The sequence below is a fragment of the Ostrea edulis genome, chromosome 3 (genome assembly GCF_947568905.1).
Source record: "Ostrea edulis chromosome 3, xbOstEdul1.1, whole genome shotgun sequence".
NCBI lineage: Eukaryota > Metazoa > Mollusca > Bivalvia > Ostreida > Ostreidae > Ostrea > Ostrea edulis.
This window is the reverse complement of record NC_079166.1, coordinates 92,676,538-92,699,888: the sequence shown is the minus strand read 5'-3', so window position 1 is coordinate 92,699,888 and position 23,351 is coordinate 92,676,538. Positions and strand designations below refer to the sequence as shown.

The following is a 23,351-nucleotide window of genomic DNA, read 5'->3' as shown; positions in this document are numbered from 1 at the left end:
CAACTTACTATAGAATGCTTTTATAAATATTGAAGTGTGATGAATCATCTCATGATTCTATATAGTCTACAACGTACTATACAATGTTCTTATAAATATTGAAGTGTGATGAATCATCTCATGATTCTCTATAGTCTACAACGTACTATACAATGTTCTTATAAATATTGAAGTGTGATGAATCATCTCATGATTCTCTATAGTCTACAACACACTATACAATGTTCTTATAAATATTGAAGTGTGATGAATCATCTCATGATTCTCTATAGTCTACAACGTACTATACAATGTTCTTATAAATATTGAAGTGTGATGAATCATCTCATGATTCTCTATAGTCTACAACGTACTATACAATTTATTTATGTCCTCTTATTTACATATATACACAAATAAGCATTATATAATTTTAAAAATTGTGAGCTACACACAATCTTATACAGAATCACAATATCGCAGCATACACTATTCATTATAAATTGCATGTTGTTACAGAATTCTTGCATTCATTCATTCACTCAAAAAGTAAACAACATCAGGTATATTTGATTGCACGACCGCTAATGCGACAAATCAAGATTAAAATGAACATTTAAATTGGTTTTTCACAAGAAATGGCTAACTGCTCTCTCTGGACATACATGTGAAAAGGTACGTTATAAAAGTCCAAACAGGAATCCAATGACCAGCAGGTGAAGCAGGGGAAAGTAACCCCATATCATCGTCCGGATTCCTGGGCGCATGCGCATCAAGCGATTCAAAGTTCGACTGGAAAAGCAGATGTATTCCCTGAAGTACACACATTACAACGTGACACTACAACCACCCAACACAAAGCTACAAAACCCAACAATTACATCCATACCTGTTCATATACATTATGCGATATATTGTATTGTTTAGCTGTTTTCCCGAAACACTTGTCAAATTCTCAGTTATCTGGTGGCGCCCTGTATTTATTGGTAGAAGATAGACCCCAGACACACTGTACATGGGAAGAGACCACCGACCTTCCGAAAGTAAACTGGGAAACTCTCCTACTTACCGGCGCGAGCGGGATTTGAACTCGAGCCGACCATAGGTTAGAGCCGTGTGATTTTGAGCGCGATGCTCTAACCACTCAGCCACAGAGGCCCCATACATACTAATACCTCTATATACATACATTGCTAGAAAGGAACATCCGCAGCAATGTTATGTGTGTCCATCCCAACCCATCCCAATAAAAAATATTTTAAAATTTCGTGACTGTATATAAAATCCACATCAATAATTCAACGGATATATTCCCATACGGCTTATACTGTTTATCACCTAGAACATGGTAAAGTAAATAATGCTGTAAAAACATACGGTATCAAAAGCATAATGTGAATAATCCACTTACCGACGCACTCTAAGCCAATTCCACATTATCTGTCCATAACCAGCCTCACTACGCACTACAGGAAGAAATCAACAACGCGTTTCATTACATTCTACCACGGTTATTACAAAGATGAAAGAAATACGTAATAACTAATTATGCAATACAAGAATATTTAACAAAACATTTTATTATACTTTCATGTAAAAGACTCGAACCTGATTGGTCGAGAAGCATTTGAAAAAACATATTGTTACCCTCTGAGAACAGAAAACACGCAACCAAGGGTGATAGTATCTAGCAATGGGTAACAGTACTTGACAACGGGTGATATTATAAAAAATTATCACATGCGTCAAATTTATGCGCGTACGGTTCACCGTAAATTGCTAGACGACGTCGTTTGAGCGTTTGTAATAAACGCGAGTACCCGCATCGAAATACGAAATATCGCACGACAGTGATTGATCAAATGTCAACAGACGTAAGTTTTTCTGCTTTCCAGTTTACATAACATTCAGTATAATAAAACAAATATTGCATGTAGTTGAGGGTAGCATTGAAATTTTCACCCCTCGAGAAACCATTGTCAACCTCGGCTACGCCTCGGTTGACAATGGTTTTCTCGGGGTGAAAATTTTCAATGTTTCCTTCAAATACATGCAATATTTATATAATGTTACTTTCTACCATGGTTATTGCAAAGATCAAAGGAATGGCACGGTCATTATTATGGGATATACCTTAATATGTGATACTTTATTATGCACTACAGGAATAAATCAACAAAACTTTAGTGTAATGCACATATTATCATTTTCTTTAGTTAGTACCTGGGACCTTTCGGTTTCATGTTTCTAGCCCGCCTAAACATTACAACGTTAAATAGTTTATCTGTTCCTAGTCCACCTAAACCTTACAACGTTAAATAGTTTATCTGTTCCTAGTCCGCCTAAACCTTACAGCGTTAAATAGTTTATCTATTCCTAGCCTAAACCTTACAACGTTAAATAGTGTATCTGTTTTTAGTCCGCCTAAACATTACAACGTTAAATAGTTTATCTGTTCCTTGTCCGCCTAAACCTTACAACGTTAAATAGTTTATATGTTTCTAGTCCGCCTAAACCTTACAACGTTAAATAGTGTATCTGTTTTTAGTCCGCCTAAACATTACAACGTTAAATAGTTTATCTGTTTCTTGTCCGCCTAAACCTTACAACGTTAAATAGTTTATATGTTTCTAGTCCGCCTAAACCTAACAACGTTAAATAGTTTATCTGTTTTTAGTCCGCCTAAACATTACAACGTTAAATAGTTTATCTGTCCCTTGTCCGCCTAAACCTTACAACGTTAAATAGTGTATCTGTTTCTAGTCCGCCTAAACATTACAACGTTAAATAGTTTATCTGTTTCTAGTCCGCCTAAACCTTACAACGTTAAATAGTTTATCTGTTTCTAGCTTGCCTAAACCTTACAGCGTTAAATAGTTTATCTATTCCTAGCCTAAACCTTACAACGTTAAATAGCTTATATGTTTCTAGTCCGCCTAAACATTACAACGTTAAATAGTTTACCTGTTTTTAGTCCGCCTAAACCTTACAACGTTAAATAGTTTATCTGTTTCTACTCGCCTAAACCTTACAACGTTAAATAGTTTATCTGTTCCTAGCCTACCTATTACAACGTTAAATAGTTTATAAGTTCCTAGTATAAACCTTACAACGTTAAATAGTTTATCTGTTTCTAGCTTGCCTAAACCTTACAACGTTAAATAGTTTATCTCTTCCTAGTCCGCCTAAACCTTACAGCGTTAAATAGTTTATATGTTCCTAGCCTAAATCTTACAACCTTAAATAGTTTATCTGTCCCTAGTCCGCCTAAACATTACAACGTTAAATAGTTTATCTGTTCCTAGTCTGACTAAACATTACAACGTTAAATAGTTTATTTGTTCCTAGTCCGCCTAAACCTTACAATGTTAAATAGTTTATTTGTTACTAGCCTAAACCTTATAACTTTAAATTGTGTGTATGTTTTTAGCCTAAGTTTTACAACGTTAAATAGTTTATATGTTCCCAGCATAAATCTTACAATGTTAAATTGTTTATCTGTTCCTAGTCTGCCTAAATATTACAATGTTAAATAGCGTATATGTTCCTAGCTTAAGTTTTACAACATTGAATAGTGTATCTGTTCCTAGTACGCCAACACTTTACAACGTTAAATAGATTATCTGTAATCATGACTAAATGACAAAACAGATAAAGACTGAGATCCTGTCTCAGGTCAGAGCCCACGACGTCATGACAAAAACTAATAGTAAAAGTTGACATTGTTCAATAGCCAGCATTGTATCTATGCTTAGCAGATGTTGTGACTATCTAACAATGAAGTTACAAGGTTTGAGGTTACTATAGAAATGATATAAACCACTTACTCAGCATGGGACTTGCTTCTAGGATTCTCTCCTCATCATCTTCAATTTGGAGATTGATCTAAAGAAAAGTGATCACTTATTAACAAACATTTCTAAAAATAGAGTGTGCAATACATTAAATTAAACTGTGAACAAGTAAAACATAATGTCACTTATGATAAAGATCGATATCTCTTACTTTCCCTTGATGTGATTGTTTAGAGAGTATACATCTGGCAAATCAACTCTTTCTCTTTCTCCTATAATAATATTCCTTTTATAGAGAACATTTTAAACCAACAATTCTTTGGTCAAAATATGGCTTATCCTGACACCCCCCCCCCCCCCCCCCCCCGAGTATATTTCATGAATAACAATTTCAATTGAAATCAAAATTCATCATATAATAATTCATATATGACAATCAAAACAGAAGATTTTTGAAACAAAGAGGCGTTTCAGATTGATTAATGTTTCGTTCCACAAAAATAGTATTACTCGTCATGAATACATTACACACAAGTGCCATTACCTGCTTATTTTCTGCTACAAGCCGGGCCAACTCCTGCATAGTGTTCAGGGCCTCCTCCAGCTGGAGTCGTTGTTCCCTCTCCATCTGCAGCGACTTCTCCAGGGCATGGTGCTAGTCGTGTAGTCGTTCCCAAGTTAGCTCCGTCTCCTACAATCTATATATAATGGATGCCAGATCAAAATTCAATGATGGTAGAGGCACAATTTAAGTCATAATCATACATGTAGCTACAGAACGTGAAATTTAATCACTGAAATGATTAACATAAATATGAATTAATGGACATATTCGAGAAGAATGTTTCATTGTTTGTTTTACATCCCATCAAGAATGTTTCACTCATATTGAGACGTCATCAGTTGCAGGTGAAGTATCACTAATTTAGATCTATGCTTTACACGCAGGGTTGTAGGAGTGGGAGTTCTTTTAACTTGCCAATGCCTGTCACAAGACGGGACCTTTGTTTTAAAGGTCATATCAGAAAGACCCATGCTTCTCACTTCTAAATGCCAAACGTTTGGCTAAGGATCAATCAGTACCTATGCTTACGCATTGGGTTTGATGCAACCATGGTGTCACGGGACTCGAACTTACAACATCCTGGTTACAAAGCAAATGCTCTGACACTGAACTACCACATCCAGTCTCATCATGAAGCATGAGTGTACTACAGTCAATATAAGATGACAGAGAATATGGCAAAACGATAGAATTCCATTAACAATTATGGCATTGCAATCAAAACTTTCATGAAGGAGACGATATTAACCAGCGTAATAATAGTATTGCCATTAGAATAATTATCAAAATATATACTTAGAGCCAGCAGAACAATTATCAAAATACATACTTAGAGCGAAGTTGTCTGATTTCATCCATTTCGTCTGTGTCAGGGGCAGATATGGTGATTTTAGTTTCTTCTGGAACAATTCGCTGCTCTGAAACTGCAGTTATTTCTACTGAAGAAGCCCGTTGCATGGCCATGTTAATGAACTTTGTTTCCGATTATATCATCTAAAAGTACAGCAGTTTACCAAGTAATGATAACATGTTTAACAGGAATAGGTATCAATGTCTGATGTATAATAATGTGGATTCATTTTTTAAAGAAATGAATGAATACGTCGCATCTTGCGTTGGACTGAAGTGACATGTGCGTCTGATAAAGGATTGTGTATTGCTGTTGTAAAGAACGCAACTCATTCTCCTTTTCTCTTAATGATTTCGAAAGGTTCCCAAGCTGAACATTAAGGTAACTTCTGTCTTCAAACAGCTGGCTTACCTACGTTTATAGATATGAATTATTTTATCCCATGTCAATATGTTATGAATGACATTTGTGTTTTTATAACGGATTCTGATAGAATGTGCAGTGCCAGATTCGATACATGTAATTCACATGTTTACCAAACCTTACCTGCATAGCCATTTGTTGGCACCTTGCAGCTCTTTGCTGAAGTCGATGAGCCATTTGGTTGAGTTCGATTTGTATTTTGTTTTTCTGATCCATGGCTGTTGAAAAATGTCCTTGAAGTCGTCGATAGTCTGCATGAAAGTTGTCCATCTGCATCTGTCCACCACGTGAAATGCCTAACTGAGCCCTCAAAGTCCCATTATCAAATTTAAGTTGTTGTATCTGTCCCTCGGATGCCAGCAGTTCGTCACTAATGTTAGAATTATTCTGAGCAAGATCTTCACACTTCTTCTTTAGCTGTTGTATATTACTCAGCAGTGTCTCCTTTTCTCTTATTGCATGCTCTCTCTCTTCCTTAATGTATGATGATTCATGGTTAGTGCTGTTTTGTAAATCCTGGTGTAAATCTTCAATTTTCTGGTCGGTTTGTGCTTGTAAATTCACACATTCTTCAGATTTGTCTTGAAGCAAGCCTTGTATTTGCGTCTTTTCTTCCTCTAGTGTAACCATCTGAGAATGCATCTCTGATTTCTGAGATTCGGCTTCAATAATGTTCTCAGTCAGCCTCTCTGTTTCCATGTGTAGCTTGTCATTTAGTTTTCTATTTGCAGTTTCTAAATCCTGAATAGTTTTATCACTATTGGTTAATTTCAGGCTCAGTGAACTCAACTCGCTTATTCGATTTTCAAGTTCTTCCTGAATCACAACAAAATATTTCTCCCTTGTCATTAACAAGTCCTCACATTCAGCCAGTTTCTGACTTAAATCATCTACAGCTGTTAGTTTCTCTTCTAATATATGAATTGATGATTCATCCGCCATAATTTTCTGCTTAAGCTCGGTTACTAAAAGACTTTTTTTCTCTTCAGTACCAGCATCCGTTTTGATGTCATTAGATTCATTTTCGAAATGTCCTTTCTTCTCCAGTTCAGCCCTTAGAGACTTAATTTCGGTTTCCATGTCTTCCTTTTTGCTAGTAGATTGTTGGAGTTGAAATTTTAATTTTTTGGCTGTTGCTAATGCCTTACGGAAATGTAAATCCTTGTCTTCATACTGCTTTTTCAGCTCTTGATATTCCCGTTCTTGTTTGGCAGACGTCTCCTTCAATGATTCTTTCATTTTATCTGAATGGTCAAGTTGATTGAGACGTTCCTCCATTTCTTGCATGTTTTGCTTTGTAACCGGGATGTTGTAAGTTCGAGTCCCGTGACACCATGGTTGCGTCAAACCTAATGCTTAAGCATAGGTAGTGATTGCTCCTTAGCCAAACGTTTGGCATTTAGAAGTGAGAAGCATGGGTCTTTCTGATATGACCTTTATTTTTTCTCGTGGCAGGCATTGGCAAGTTAAAAGAACTCCCACTCCTACAACCCTGCGTGTTAATCATAGATCTAAATTAGTGATACTTCACCTACAGCTGATGACGTCTCAATATGAGTGAAAAATTATTGATGGGATGTAAAACAAACAACGAAACATTCTTCTCGAATATATCCATTAATTCATATTTATGTTAATCATTTTAGTGATTGATTTCACGTTCTGTAGCTACATGTATGCTTATGGCTTAAATTGTAACTCTACCATCATTGAATTTTGATCTGGCATCCAATATATATAGATTATTCATTTCCATTTTCTTATCCAGCTCTTCTTCTAAAGAGATGATATCTTCATTCAGCGTATGTTGTGAGGGATTATTTTGGTTTTGTCTGCTTTGTTCTAGTTCTGACTAAATCTTTTCTTTTTCCTTTGTTGTCAGATTTAAGTCCGAGTTCTTCCTGTCAAGTTCAGATCTCACTTCTAGCTCTTCCTTCAAAAATTTGACTTCTTTATTCGATTGCCATAACTCTTTCTTTAAGTCTTTTGTTTTCATTTAAAACTTCCTTAAACTTCAGTTTAAGTAACTCATATTGATCTTTAAAGCATTATCATCTGTCTTAGTTTCAGAAAAGCCCCCGTTGAATCCGTCAATGTCTCCCTGTATTTATTCATTAGCATTCGTTTTCAAAATCATTTACTTTTCATAAAAGGATTTACACTTTTGTCTCACTTCCATTCTTTAAAATACGATTCCCAATATCTGGAAGATTTGTTTGCATGTACGTTTCTATATCAATACGTTAAATGACTTGTGTATTTCTCCAACAGAGGTTTTAAGACGCTGAATATAATGAGTATATTCTTAATATTGTGAAGCATGTGTACTTAAATGTAGTAATTGAAAGCGAGTTCATGTGCTTGCACACTCCTATACAGTGTACTTGGAAAGGAAAATTGGTATTAATTCATTATAGCATTTGCTATGGTGTTGTTGCCTTGCAATTATATTTGATAAAAATAAATCGTTGTTTTGGATGAACAGAAAAATATCTTTATTTTGATGTTGCACTATTTTATTTAGTAGAACATATTGACAAATCATCATATTGTTTAAAACAATGTAGATATACATAACGTACACATTTTGAACTGAAGACATGTCAACGAAACAAGTTATATCCAATTATGTTTAAATTGTGGCCAGAGATTTAAACAAATCCGCACATATTTAACCTTTGGCCATAGGACTACTCATGTCTCTATGTTTAACAATCAGTGATTTCTTTAGTATTTTTGAGAGCAGAAATTTAGATATCTGAAACAGAGTCAACTTTGGATGAAATCACAAAGTAATGAAAACAACATAGCGTAGTGAGTAAATCTATGGTGACCAAGTATTCTTCTTTATGGTCATAAGATACCCTGACAAAATGCATGGATAATTGTTCTCTCTCAAATTTCGAAGTAAATAATCTGTCATATGCCAACAACAATTCAGGGCACATGCTGATTTAAATCGTTTTAAAATCATTGTCATTTAATCTTTAAAACCCCCTGAAATGTAACGATAGAGAAACCATTAAAACGGAAATTCTCAATTCTATACAACATACGCAATAGTGAAGACCGTGTATCCTTGCAAGGCTACATAATCCATCTCGTTTTGAACAATTCTTGTTTGGCCTAGTCTTTATTTCGTATTCTTTAAAAAAAAATATGAGTTTGATCAGTGTTCGTTATATCTATCTGTTTATGATACTTAACTACTGAAACGGTGTGTACGTAACACGTGACAAAGTACATCCAATAAATACTTAGTAAAAAATAACTTCATAAAAGATATCCAAACTCATAGAGTTCTTTTAGATTTTGTATTTTAAAGTTGGAGTATTCACGATATAATTTACGAGTCTAGAGTATGTATTTTCATTGATAGCGAGCAAAGCTCGCTTCGCGAAACGACGCGACGAGCTCGCTCCAATGATTACGCAATTGAGTCACGTGGTTTGCTCTTCATCAGCTGAAAAATGATGGGGGCTACCCATAATGCCTCCGGGAAAATGTCGCCGTCACTGCGGTATACTTCATTGACAACCCCGTAGAAAAAAAATAGTTTGGAAAGTACCACAAATGATTTTAGATTTGAAACAAAATTTCCCATACATTCGTACATTTTCTTGTGGATAATTGATTGGTTTGAAAGAAGAAAATATCGCAGCTAATGATGACGTCACTATGCACTGTTTACATCAACCGCGTTATATTTCCCGCGTTAAATGAAATGCCTAAAGTCGTGTTGTAAGATGTCATAGGTCTTCGCTCGTCTCAACGGTCACACCGTATACATATCAGAATTCCCCTGTTTGATAGCAATCTTTAAATTCAAATCAGTTCAGTCACCAACAATAGGTACATGCAAGGCTCTGTCAGTGTAGTTAAGTTTAAGATCAGTCATGTTATTAGCAATTGTCACCGAATGTTGTTGTCATTTTGTGTATTGTGGTCAATGTGGGCACTTAGTAATAAACAAAGCGCAAGTATAAAATAAAGGAACTACATATAGATTAAATTTTAAAAAGAAAGTTCGGAGTTGAAACAATCTAAGCTGTACTTGGTTGTGTTAACTCTACAGAGATTCTACGGAGATCATCATTTAATTCTGAGGGGGTGAGGGAAGTGGGATGTCAGAATTTGGAATTTTTGTTTTTGTTTTTGGTATGATATTCAAAATTAAAACAAAACTGTGCAGGTAACTTATGATTGCATATTTTTTTATTCATTTCTAAAGTATATATACTTGTGAAACCTACACCCCCTAAATTTGTTAATTTTAGATAGTAATGGACATGAAATACATGTAAATCTCCATTACTCCCCATCCTATTTTCTTTTTGATTTCCTTCCAATGTTGTCTTAAAGTTTACAATTCTTATTATTGTGCTTGATAAAGTTGGTGACTAAGCCGATGTTTCAAATGAATAAAAATACTAAACAATGCTAACAATAAACAACTCGTACCATCAATATTTACCAACACCACCACTTCCCTAAGATCAGATGGTCGTCCCAAAGTTTTGATCTCATTATTTTAGAAAAATAGCCCACAATATTGGAATTTTGAGTTTTGCGACAGTTTGCTTTTACTTTGTAAATTTTTCAAATTCATTTTCAATTGTAACATAACCTAGGATGCCCCCTTACTTTTAAAATACATAGGGCTAGATCCACGAACGATTAAAATGGACCTTGTTCTACAGATTGAATTTATATCTTAAACATTGAAACATGATTTTTTTTTTATTTCCAAAATTATATGATTTATCAAATTCGGACCATTATGTAGCGTTCTATGGACTGATGAGGAAATGTAGAATAAACATAGAAATAGACCCAGCATGATGTTATGTATTGAAAACAAACGATTGTACAAATAACTGGTATTTCTACATGAGTGTATAAAAAGCGAGGATGACGAGAAGCGATCAAATCGATTTTGGTGCATATTTTGTTAATTCAAATATTGGTGGAAAGCTATGTAACCTCTAAGATAAGGAAAATTTTTCATCCCGCGAAAAAAGCCCACCACAAAAAAAAAACTACACGCAGACACACATACACGCAATTCGGTAGTGTTTTCTAATGATCGCTTTTATGTCGACGGTCAAGCGACGCGTGAAAATGCCTGTATTTGACCAAATTGAAATGAGACGATCATAAGAAAATAAGGCATATTGCAGAAAAGAATTATAAACGATGATATGTTATAACATCAAGGAATAGTTAAGGCCACACTCAAGGTCAAGGGCAGACTCAATATTAAGAATAAACTCAAGACCAAGATCACATAGCCAAAATCATTCAAACGTCATACTTGCCTTCCGTATAATTGCAAAACTGTGAATATTTTCCGAATGCAACAAATCCTTCTGAAATAAAGTTTTTAATGTGATTTACCCTTTTTGAAAATTTTCACAAAATATTGGTCATTCTTTAAGCCCGTCCCCAAGTACATTATCATCCTGATGAAATCTCGTGCCTGTGGGTTTTTTTTCTTATTGAGATTTGATTTTGTTCTTGATATTCGACAAGAAACCCCCAAAGACCGCGCCTGGATCCAAGGTTGTGTATGTTAAATATTTTGACACAATAGTTATTTCAGAAAATTCTAAAGAATATCATATGTGTATACAAATTTCTAACTCTAATCAAAAATACCCAATTCGTATGACATGATTTGCAGATTTAAGTATGCACTTTGCTCATGCTTAAATTTACTTATGGGTGCAATTCTTTGTTTTATCTACGTTACACATGTACATTTTGCACGTTCCGTATAAATGCAAAAATGTGTAAATATTTCTTTAATGCAATAAATCCTTTCTATTACATATAAAGAACGGATTACAAAAACTTTCCGAGTCTGATTTCCCCACTTCTTTAACAATTATCATAAAAGTAAAGCGTAAATCAGTCTGCATAGCAGATTATTTGACATCTTGAAATCCCGTTCCAAACTATATAATTGTCATAATAAAGTATCGTGCATGTAGTTTTCTAATTGAGATTTAATTATTTTCTAAGTATTTAACAAAAATGCACTAAAGAACGTTCGACCAGATTGTAAAGCGTATGTTTAAGGGGTCCCATCATGAACCCAAGGAGGGGGTGTTTAATGTTTCATTAGAATATTAAGAAAAAAATTCTACAAGAATAAGATCTAAAGAATAGTATATGTATGAAATGTTTTTAATTCTAATTTCATACGACATGATTTGCATACATAAGTATATATTTTGCTTATGTTTAAATGTACTTGTGCACGATATTCTTCTTGTATGTAACCACGCATGTAAATCCTGGACATGGAGTTATATAGCGTGGAGGTACTAGTACGGTCCAAGTTCCATGTTCAGTGTGTTTTGTTTCCCCCTATAGCCGTCATGCGCCAGGCAACAGGTATGTAAGCCTGGGTGTTTAATTTATAAAGGACACACTATTTAAATGGACCACGTTCTTCGCTTCAATCAATGCATAATTATACCTGAGCTACCCATACATGTAATGGTGCATGGTTAATGGTCGTTTTAAACTGAAAATAATTATCGATAAGTAGTTTGTATTAATACCATTATAACTAACGAACAGTGATTTACGTTATTATACCCCCAAATTGTACATATTTACAATAGACTTGAGTGTAAATAAATGTGCAAATTTGTTTTTTTTTTAACACTGGTACGTAGCACAGGTGTGTGATCAGCTGATCGCGTCTTTCGAAATTGACGACGTGAAATTCGATTTATCTCTCACCCGTATGAAGTCACTGGTAGCGAAATGGCTGACAAAGTTCTATGATTACATGCGAACGAACCCGAAACTGTCAGAGATGGATTCAAAGAAGCAGGAATAGCATTCAACTGGCGGCAATTTAGGTGACAATCCAATTATGCTATCAATAAAACTCGCTTCAGCATCGTTATGTGTATTTACTATTCAATGAATGATCTATGCGACATTGTGCGGCACACGGTTGCCCCAATAATCAGTAGAAGTTGTACGTATTTAACCCTTTTAGTTTCCTAAAGGATGCAGCTCTGAGGGTTGCATAGATCATAGACAAGTTTGATGCAGCAGTAAACAGTTGGCTGTCTTCAAAACACTTTTAAAGACGTTAACTAGACGTAGATCATTAGATCTTGAAAGTAAGTGTTGTTTGTTTTTGTTTTTTGTTTGGGGAGGGAGGAGGAGGTTGAAGACCATACTTGACTTAAAAGTGATGCGTGCCAGATGTTCATCTTCATCTGGTTTGAGCCCAGGAGTTCAAAATATACCAACCCCGAAGAGCCGTTTTGAAACGATTACGGGTGGATGTGGGTGTTTTTTAATGATATGAAGTGTATCTGTTATAGAGAGAATACTTAATTCCTGAAATATAAAAAATAAATAACTACTGTCATCAACAACAAATGAAGGGGATTGTATGTCTGTGTTTCAAATAGAATATCGGAATCCCTCATCGTCTCAAATCGTGTTTTATAAACCTACGGCTCTACCGTTTAAGACGAAGTTAGCAAGTGGGGATACCACAACGCAAGTCATGCATGTAAAGGGTTGGGGCTGTCCCCACGTTTTGAATACGATTTTATGTTACTAATTGGAGTATCCCTCCTCCTTTTTAAACAGGTGTAGTGAAAATGTTAAGAATGTAAGCTTGAAGACAAAAAGTAAATGTTTTATAATGGACAATAGCCAAACCTCCTCCACTCCCTCGAATATATATATATATATATATATATATATATATATATATATATATATATATATATATATCCACCACCCCCATCCCCGCCAACAATTAAACATTCAAAGATTAGACGACACAACATTTTATTCATTATTATGTTATCAATATTTGTTTGTTAATTCTTTTTAGTGAAGTTGTATATAGTCAAGTCAATAAATAAGTCACCATCTCCTTCAGTTGCCCCTTCATATTCTTTTTGAAATTAAGATTGGTATTTGACAAAATTTGAGTACGAGATAATATCTTCTAATTCATCTGTAAAGTCTAACCTGAGGTAATGCTCATAAACAGGAAAAAAATAAGGGCATTGGATCTGTTTCATTTGTCACAAATTTAAACAAATAATCCCCTATCTCATTTATACAAACAATGACATAATGATACCCAGGGCATACATGGTTTTTTATTTGTAAGTCAAACATCATAACATCGCTATAATCGCATTTGTTGTCAAAACACATATTGGACTTCTATTGATTTTAGTCATTGAATATGAATAATATCCAATGATATGAATATGAACTATTTTACTTGTTTTTAGATTTTGGCTGAATTATTTCCAATAGGCCTATATATTTTCAGACTGTGTAGATATTCTGCACATTATCTTAGTAGACCGCCTTCTTCAGTTTCCGTCATGGCCAGCAGCTACTGCGGATGCCGGCAGATGCATATTTTATACAGCAACACCTCTTGCATCTTACTTCCCTTATTTCAATAAGGACGGACCCGTTGCCACAATACACACAATATTTGCGCATGGTAATTTGGTGACTGTTTTGGGGCCCAAAAGCTTAACGATGAATACTGCGGAAACACGTGCTCCAAATGTGCTGGAATTGTTATTGTCACAGATAAAATTATTTCTTTATGTTAATGCATGTTTGTTTGTTTTCAAATCGCTTGTGTCAAGTTCAAATTGCGTATGGGGGATTCTCAGTCAATGGTAGTTTTGTAAAAATACTCAGTTTTCAATCCATACCCGATGCTGTTTGTATTCGGATCAGCGATAAAACACAGAAATCGGCAATTTTGTCTCTAATGATAGTGCGAATGGTCTATACTATACCACCCGTAGTAAAAACACAGGAATCGGTAATGTTGTCTGTAATGATAGTGCAAATGGTCTATACTATACAATCCATAGTAAAACACAGAAATCGGTAATTCTATCTGTGGTAATAGTAGTAATGGTCTTTACCATACTACACAAAAATACAGGAGCTGGTAATTTTGTTTGTAATAATAGTACCATACTAATCTATATCATACAACCCGAAGTGAAAAAAAGAGGTGCTATGATATACACCTCTATTATTGCCGTTACACTACAGGTAAAATTACCGGTTCCTGTGTTTGTCTGTTTTTGGTTGTTGTGTTTTAACTAGGGATGATATGATGTAGACCACTTCTATTATTATTACAGACAAAAGTACCGGTTCCAGTGTTTTACTAGAAGAAGTATACTAAGTAGTGTTTTAGTGTAAGGTATATACCACTACTGTTATTACAAATACAGTTGCCCGTCCGTGTATGTGTTTTATTTTTCTTGTTTCTTTTATCTTTTCATGTGAGTGAACCTTTTTATAGCTAGGGATAACATGGTATTGACCACTGTTATTTATTAGTACAGACAATTTCAATTACCGGTTCCTCGAATGTTTCTATATATAGACTACACTCTCGGTTGAACCGTCTGTGTTGCAATATATATTAATAATGATGATAATGAATTTATTTTGTAAAGGGTAAAATTCATATTGCTCTAAATGCTATTTAAATAACAATAAAATAAATTGTATCAAAACAAATGACTAGTAGGTGAAGATAAGGATTCCGTTATGATTGCAAAACATAGTAATATTGACTTAGATTTCATCTGTACAAACTAATGAATTGTAAACAGATGAGTCTTTAGTTTAGATTTAAATATACCGGGATTAGCAGCAGTTCTGTTATCATATGGTAGAATATTCCACAATTTAGGTCCAACCATACTAAAAGCTCGAATTTGAATAACATTAACTAAATGGCACTTGTAGTAGGCGCTACTCACCGGACCGCAGATTTCTGGAGGGAGCATAGTGTGTTATGACTTCCTGCAGATAAGATGGAGTCATGGTGTAAAATTCTAACAGAAATTCATTATTCAATGCATCATCAGACCGAGAAAAGTTCCTTGATGATTCACCGACGTCGTTATGCAAATTATTTATGGGGGTGTTCTGTGTCTTAAAGTTTTTACAATTTTCATAAGTAAACTAATACACGTATCATGTATTTGATAATGTATGTAAAAACCTCTACCTAATTGGTATGTAATATTTTTGCGACTGTTTTTATTTTAATCCCACCATGTTTACTTCGTTCGATAGACCCGTGACTGTTTACTGCCGAGATTATTAAGTGAATCATTCATATCTAGACGTTTTTTTTTGGGGGGGGTGTTGTTTTTAGGGAAATAAACGAAAAACATGAATACTTTATATAATAGCGGTAATGCAAAGAGACACCATGTCAATGTATATAGTGTACTTTTAAGTATGCACGATATGCTGTAGGCTATATCAATAAATTACATTCGTCCTTTTCTTGTTGAACAGTTTTAATGTAAAGGATTAATATCTAGTAAATTAATGCGTCATTTGTATAAAAGACACCTAGCAGTAACACATTTGTATCAAAGGAAGTTGATAATTACATGTTTCCTCACAATAAGCTGATCGGCGAGAGATGTTATTGTCGCGTGAAAGGCGAGGATAACGAGCAGTAATCAATCTCATAACTCCTATAAGCTCATATACATGTAGCGTCACGACATTTCGTGAACCGCTATCCTTATTAGCAGGTGTTCCAAAAGCAGGTAGTTAATTTGAGTCGATTGAGATATTAAATAAAACCTGAAATTTTACTTTAAAATCAGAGAAATTTCAATTTTTTTTTTACGAACGCGGCATATGCCCTTTAACAAAAGTAAAACATTCAAGCTCGGGATGGTAGTTATTGAACGGTCTGGGTAAATTTTGAACGTTGAAAATTGATCAACTATTCTTTGAAAAAAGGACCCAGGGGTAACTATTTTTGATGTTACTCCGGAATTCATTCTACGATTTTCTGAAAATTCATATTCAAAATATACGAATCAAAAGTTAAAAAAATGACATGCGGAACTATGCTCAAGCCTCGAAATCCTAATTTTGAAAGGGATAGTTTTTTTTCAGTATACGGTGAGGAGGGGTGTACTCATCTGTCCAAGCTTACACTGCACTTATAATGTTCACATAATCGATGTGTTCATTGAGAATATGCATATTGTTTATATTATGGTAGAAGATCACTCTCAATGTTGGTTCTGGAGAGCAATGACCATCCATACACAACTCTGGAACCATATGACATTTCCGCGTACATGTAATATAGCATGATCGTTACATTGAAGGTGGCGGCACACCTTTCAGCATTCAAACTATTTTCTTTACCACACAGGGAAAATTCTGATGTGTGATATTTGATATTAAGACAACATCACAATTAGATTGCCGTCTGATGTCCTTTGTCGACGGTTGAATATGTGTGGGAATGTCGGGGATATTTAATAGAATCAAAACACCCGTTACAATAGCAATTCAATATTGAGGACCGTGATTTAAATGATTGATTTATATCTCTATTTTATCTAATGCTCTACTGTTGAGTTAATTGTGACAGTTAATTGGATATTTAGATGCGTCAAAGTAGCCCAGCTGTATATGTACCCATAAAGATTGTTGAGACCAGTACATGTCTGTCCCACTCTTAATCTTATATTCGTTACATGAATTAGAAAGTTGATTACTGTTCCTTATCTTTAAATTTCCATGATATATAACTGTAACTGAACGTATATCACAGATGAGAAACCATATCCAATATTTATGACAAAAAAATATACATCCAAACAGATACAGTTGTTTTCAACCAAACTCCTAATTGTTTTTTTTTAAATGTTAATTGGGGATTTCCCGATTTGATTTACGAGTCTTAATTATATCATTTTAATGAAAATATTCCTCCCGTTTAATAACATTAAATGTGGATCAGTTCATTTTCTGGCGATGGTGTACCTGTTAGGCACGAGTGTGAAGTTTTAAATTTTTAACAAATGCTATCAGATGTTGTCATTGAGTGTATTGCGACCGTGAATACAATGAACATAAGAACAATTATTAGAATGGAACATTACTCAAGGTTAAGGTCTACCCCATAGGGTATGTCTTTGTTGATAGAAACTTTAAATCCAAACGGCTAACATTTAAACATATAGATGTGGTGTGTGTGCACTTTAAAAGTTCTGAAGAGAAGACAAGAGTCAGGTAAGATCTAATTCAATCTGTCTTGTGTAATGTATGATGTTCAACTTTTGATGCAGAGAGGCATGGAAGTAAAATCTTATAATGTGATACAGATTCCATGCCTATAGTGATGGTTAAACATGTGTTTTATTTGTGTTTGTCCTTGCTGTGTGTTCAATGTGACACTTTGACGGATGTAGGCGATGCCTGTTTACTACTCGAAAGAAAATAGTGCCTAGTAAAGCGTAAATGGTGTTCCTGTCTGTATAAATCTTCATTTTAAACTTCCTTCAACTTGTAGGTGGATTTCATATTAAAACAAATCTCAAGCTTTAAAATCTTGATATCAACGTTTGCAAATTCCGACCAAAGTAGAAAAAAAGAGACGAAGAAAAACTGCTTTGACCGAAATAGTCGTGATTACATGTATATCATTGTTAAAAAGAGATCAATCTACGTGAGAAGAAAACCTTTTATATTGGCATATTATGCTAGGGCGGAGGAATTTATGACCCATAGTATATCGTTTATAATAGTGCGATGACTCTTGTTTGGATAATTTTCCTGTAGAGTAAATGGTCTTGAGTTGGACACGATATCTGATTTTCATTGTAAGAACATTTATGCAATAAATTTCTCTTCTGTGGTTGACTTCTTAAAGCAATGCTTAAACTTGAAAGAGGTGTATTCCTTCTACGAATACGGCGCCATATTTATTATAAGCGTTGGGTGCAAGATCAAGGGATTATTAGGGTTGATCACTATTTGAATCAACGACCCCTATCGGCAAAGAAGTATATATGAGTGTAAAGAACGATAAATCTGGGTTGAGATTCTCAATATCCTTCGCAAGCATTTGGGTTTCTGTCACAATTATGACGCACTATCATGCAATTCCTTAAAGTACTTAAATATCATTGTGCTAGAAAATCGAGACAATGTCTTGTAACACGTTTTGAAACACGTACCGTAGTATTTACAATCATCAGGTGTTTCTAGAGCGTGGAATGGAAAATGGAACGGAACGTAAAATACTGTATGCATAGTTGATATTATGAAGTGATCGGCATTTTATCGCAAATTAAAAAGTCTATTGCATTTTGTACAAGCACAACCAGAGTTACAGAAAAGGGGGAAGTAATCCCCATGGTCTTTCGTTTGATATGCACCATACGTTATCCATGTAATTATGCATGTAGTATTTTAGAATTATGATAGCTTACTATTGGAATTATTTATAAAAATTATCAGAAGATGAATCTATGTGTACAATATCAACTCGTAAATACTTCTTAAGCATAGTAACAGGACATACGATTATCTCGCAACAAGCAATGGGATACTCGTGTTCTTGTCAATATTAGCCTGTTCTATTCTTTCTAATGTTCAAAAAGATATGTTTATCAAATATTTCTACATCATTACAAATCAGCGAACTAATTTTGTCATATCTCAAAAGATACCAATGTCATACATCAATCGCAAACGACAAATACATCATTGTTAAATTCGAGCAATTTGCACAGAATGATCAAAATGGGCGAAACAACATTTGCCCGAGTCCTGTAGTGTTTTTTACGAAGACGTTGCTCGTAAAGTCAGCAAAACCATTAAGATCACGAGCCCACTTGATGGAGTTTACTGCCACATTCACAACATTACATGAATCAGCTGAATTCAAAAGATGTGATATATATAAAGTGACATGCACAGAATTACCCAGTAAAGCTGAAAAAAATGAGTTGTGATAAAATTTTCCCATCACTTGAATGTCAGGTGAAGATAGCGAACAATGATCAAGTGAATGTACTAAGATACACTTTATTGGTGTTTCACATTTCACTGCGCGATGTTACCATATGCAAAGACAAACTGCTTGATAATGAATATAGATGTGATCCTTGAGCTACGTCACTGTTCTCGACTCTATCTTGAACGTAACTCGTTTTATGGGTACCTGAAACAATGTGCTAGATTAAAGTACGATTCTTATGGCTACACAATTTTAGCTTTGCGATTACCAAAGATGCCATAATTCCCCTTGCCTTTATGGGTAATATTTAATCCCTTGAAATATATTTGACTTACGAAAGATGGCTTATACACATCATTTTCACATATGAATGGCCAATACGCAGCCGACTTCCAAACAGGTATAAAGAAAGTCCACTTAGCCTTCTCTGTTTTCATTTAATTTAATTTTACTCAGGTCTAAAATATCAAAGAATGGCATGATTGTGAATTTAAAATCACAACGTGAAACCTAATATAATGTATAGCACTATGCATTTATAAGAATTAACAGTTAAAGAATAAGTAATTGCATGAATAATATGACATGATAATATGATGATATAATAACCTAAGGGTAACCCACAAAAGCTTAGAATAGTTTATTTCCAACGGCGTCCTTATAGGTATAGATATGATCAACAGACAAAAAGGATAAACACTACATGACTAACAATTAGAATTTTGGCAGGTTTTGATTAATACATGTACAGTACACGACACGAGTTGTATACACCCCACCATGGAAAGACCACCGTGTAAAAATGGTGTGTGTTATTTATACATATGGCTGCATAATGCGTTGAAAAATGACAGGCTTCAGACATCTTTATATGATAGAAAACTAAAGTGTTAAAAAAATAAGTATTGGACAAAATGCGACATGTTATCTGGTTACATCCCTTCCCTTGCTGACTAAAAAGGACTTTACAGCTTTTTCAAATCTTTATTTCGTTGCTAGTTGTTAGTATTGTTATTGTTTAGAACAAATTGATCAAAGAGATAATATGGGGATTTACCATGAAATATGTTAAATACATGGTCCAACCTTATTTCAGTAGATCTGTCTTCCACTTTTAACACGCCCAAAGAATCTAGAACTTCACAAGACATGTTAGCTCTAGGACCTATATTTAAAAAAAAATCGGAGAATTTTCTTTCGGGTTACTTGTTTTTTTTGTTTTTGTTTTTGTTTTTTTTTTTGCATAAGTTGAAAATACCACAATACCAAGAATAACATCCATAATCAAAATAGCATTGCATTAAAGCAGGATATAATGTCTATATTGACTCTAAATTGAGGCAAGATGCATTTTGTACATAAACAATGGAAATCTAGCGTTTACCTTGCAACAATATCTCCACATGAGAGAAGCCTATTTATACATATACCTAAATATCTAACACTATGAGATCCTTTGATTTCATGACCATTACATATAATTTAAAAACTCAATATTCAATTTTTGGGGTGGTTCAAATAAAATGGTTTCTGTTTTTCCAAGGTGAAGAGACAGTTTGTTATCTACAAGCCTTGAAGAGCAATTTCCCATAACATTTGCTAGTGTATGTCCAATGACACCAGGATCTCTATGAAAATAAAATACAGCAGTACCGTCGACATATAAAATCAACTTGCAGTCTTTTTCAATACTTATAAATAAATCATTGACATTAATTAAGAATAGAAGAGGGCCTAAAATGCCCCCCCCCCCCCCCCCGAGGGTACTTCACAATATATTGAGTTAAATCGGGATGCAACATTAGTGACATGAAGTTGCTGCTATCTACCACATAGATAAGACATAAACCATTCTGTGGATAACACTCTTAAAATCTCTAAACTTTCATACAATTTTATGATCAACAGTGTCAAATGCCTTTTGTAAGTTCAACATTATCATATCAGTTAAACAGTCTTTGGAGATATTACTTCTAATAATATCTAACATACATATCAAACATGTATCTGTAGAAAACTTACTTCTAAAACCTGGTTGATAAGAATAAAACAGGTTGCTACTGTTCAAAACATGTAACAGTTGTACATGGAGTTGGGGTGTAATGCATATGCTAGTGAAAAAACTGTGGAAAAAAAATCTGCAATAGTTTTACCTTCATGCTGCACTTGTCCATCAATTCTAAAAACATTTTCATTACTTTTTTCTTCGTTCTTATAACCAATATTCTTAAGTTGTTGCCATGATTTCTTTGGTTAAGATGTATATTGTTTTTCTAGTCTGTCTCGAAAGTAACATTATCTTGCTTTTTCAACTTCTTTGTACGAAATTGTTCAATATCTTAAATTGCTTATATTCTTCTTGGTTTATGTGTTTTCTATATAAGTAACAAGGTGTATCTAATAAGACTCAGAATATAAGTCATCCTGGGCTCGGTTTTCTGCTTGAATCTTTTTTTTTTCACAACTGGAGCCAACGTATCTAATACTTTTGTATCACAGCAAGGAAATCACCTGCTTAATCACCTACTTAATATATCTGCTTGGACATTATTTGATCTTGACAAAGTGGCATAATTCTTACTTTTTTCGCAAACACCCATGATTTCTAATCCTATTTCATTCAAACATTTGTTTACTACCTACTTGTAGTATATGACTTACATTTTTGTTAATAGAAACTATTTCAACCGTTTTGCCTTGAACATGATTTAAATGTTGGTGTAACACACAGTTTATCGTTTCAAGCTCTCTTCATGTTGAACTCTGTTTCATTTTCTGTGAAATCCAGTTACCAAATATTTCTGATTTGGCAATCAATTCATCATTATCATTAGCTAAATAGCCACCGTAACCTTCACCCGTGATATCGCTGTACATTTTCACACCAATAACATATATCTGTATCAAATGAAAAATTGAACTACCCTTTTCATTTAGAGGTACTTAATTCTTAAGCCAAACACTCATTTCTATTTCTATTTCAGCCTCTCTCGTCACATATATCACGGATTTCAATTTCAACCTGTCATTAATGCAGCTGTAATCATTTCTTCTTCTAAGTTTTACTAACTCTCCGAAAATAGTTTGAGCTGAAATCAACTGACCTACAATAGAGGTAGGAAACTCAATATCACAACTTGTTTTCCACTACACAATTGCGTCAGTAAGATTTCTATATTATGTTCAAGTTCTTGCATCCTTTCTTCTAAATAGAGTGTACTAGCTGTCATGTCCCAGACTAAACCTGAATATGTTACCTTTCGTCATTTCTCATGGACTAAAAAGACCCATTTTTAAAAAAAATCTTCTTTGATTATATAACTAAGAGCATCCGAGTTATACAACAGTTTCCGCCTCTGCTAGCCCATCATCTACATGTAAGTACATTGTGACCTTGTGACCCGATGACTTTAAAAAAATACAGGCTCTCGAGTAACCTTGCTGAAGATGAAACTAGCCGTTGTTAAACCAAACGACAGTACTTTGAAAACATAAAACCTTCCATCCCACTGCAATTCCAGACATTCGATAAACGTTTGATGGATCATGATGTAGTGATATGTCGATTTTAAGTCGAATGTTAACCAAAAAGTATCATCAATAAAAAGAACTTTTGGTATTTCGCTATTTTCATATTTGAGTTTAAATTGAAAGAGGTGTTTGTTAATATGCCTATAATCGAGCACAAGTATGATTTTGCCTGTGTTATTCCGGGGTACAGTAAGCATGTTAACAACCTTAGGTGTAACTGATGTTTCCTTGATACAACTTAGATATTTTTTTTCTATCACAAACGATGGACTGTTCAATGCTGAACGATTATTTGGTAACACTACCATATCTGGTTCTGAGTTCAAAGGCTATTTGTAGCCATTTTCCATCGTACGCAAAACAAAATCACTTGCTTCA

At 34.3% G+C, this 23,351-nt stretch overlaps 2 protein-coding genes across 2 annotated transcripts in view; one reads left to right on the top strand and one right to left on the bottom strand.

Annotated features, from left to right (window-relative positions):
* LOC125673047 (uncharacterized) overlaps positions 1–23,351 on the top strand; it is a 424,666-nt gene that overhangs the window by 109,487 nt on the left and 291,828 nt on the right. The window lies entirely within an intron of this gene.
* LOC125674437 (probable DNA double-strand break repair Rad50 ATPase) lies at positions 3,146–6,898 on the bottom strand. The gene is made up of 4 exons (XM_056161086.1): positions 5,735–6,898; positions 4,318–4,428; positions 3,807–3,864; positions 3,146–3,246 (listed from the first exon to the last, which is right to left on the bottom strand). Exons 1-4 carry the CDS (start codon positions 6,896–6,898, stop codon positions 3,146–3,148), a joined length of 1,434 nt encoding a protein of 477 aa, XP_056017061.1.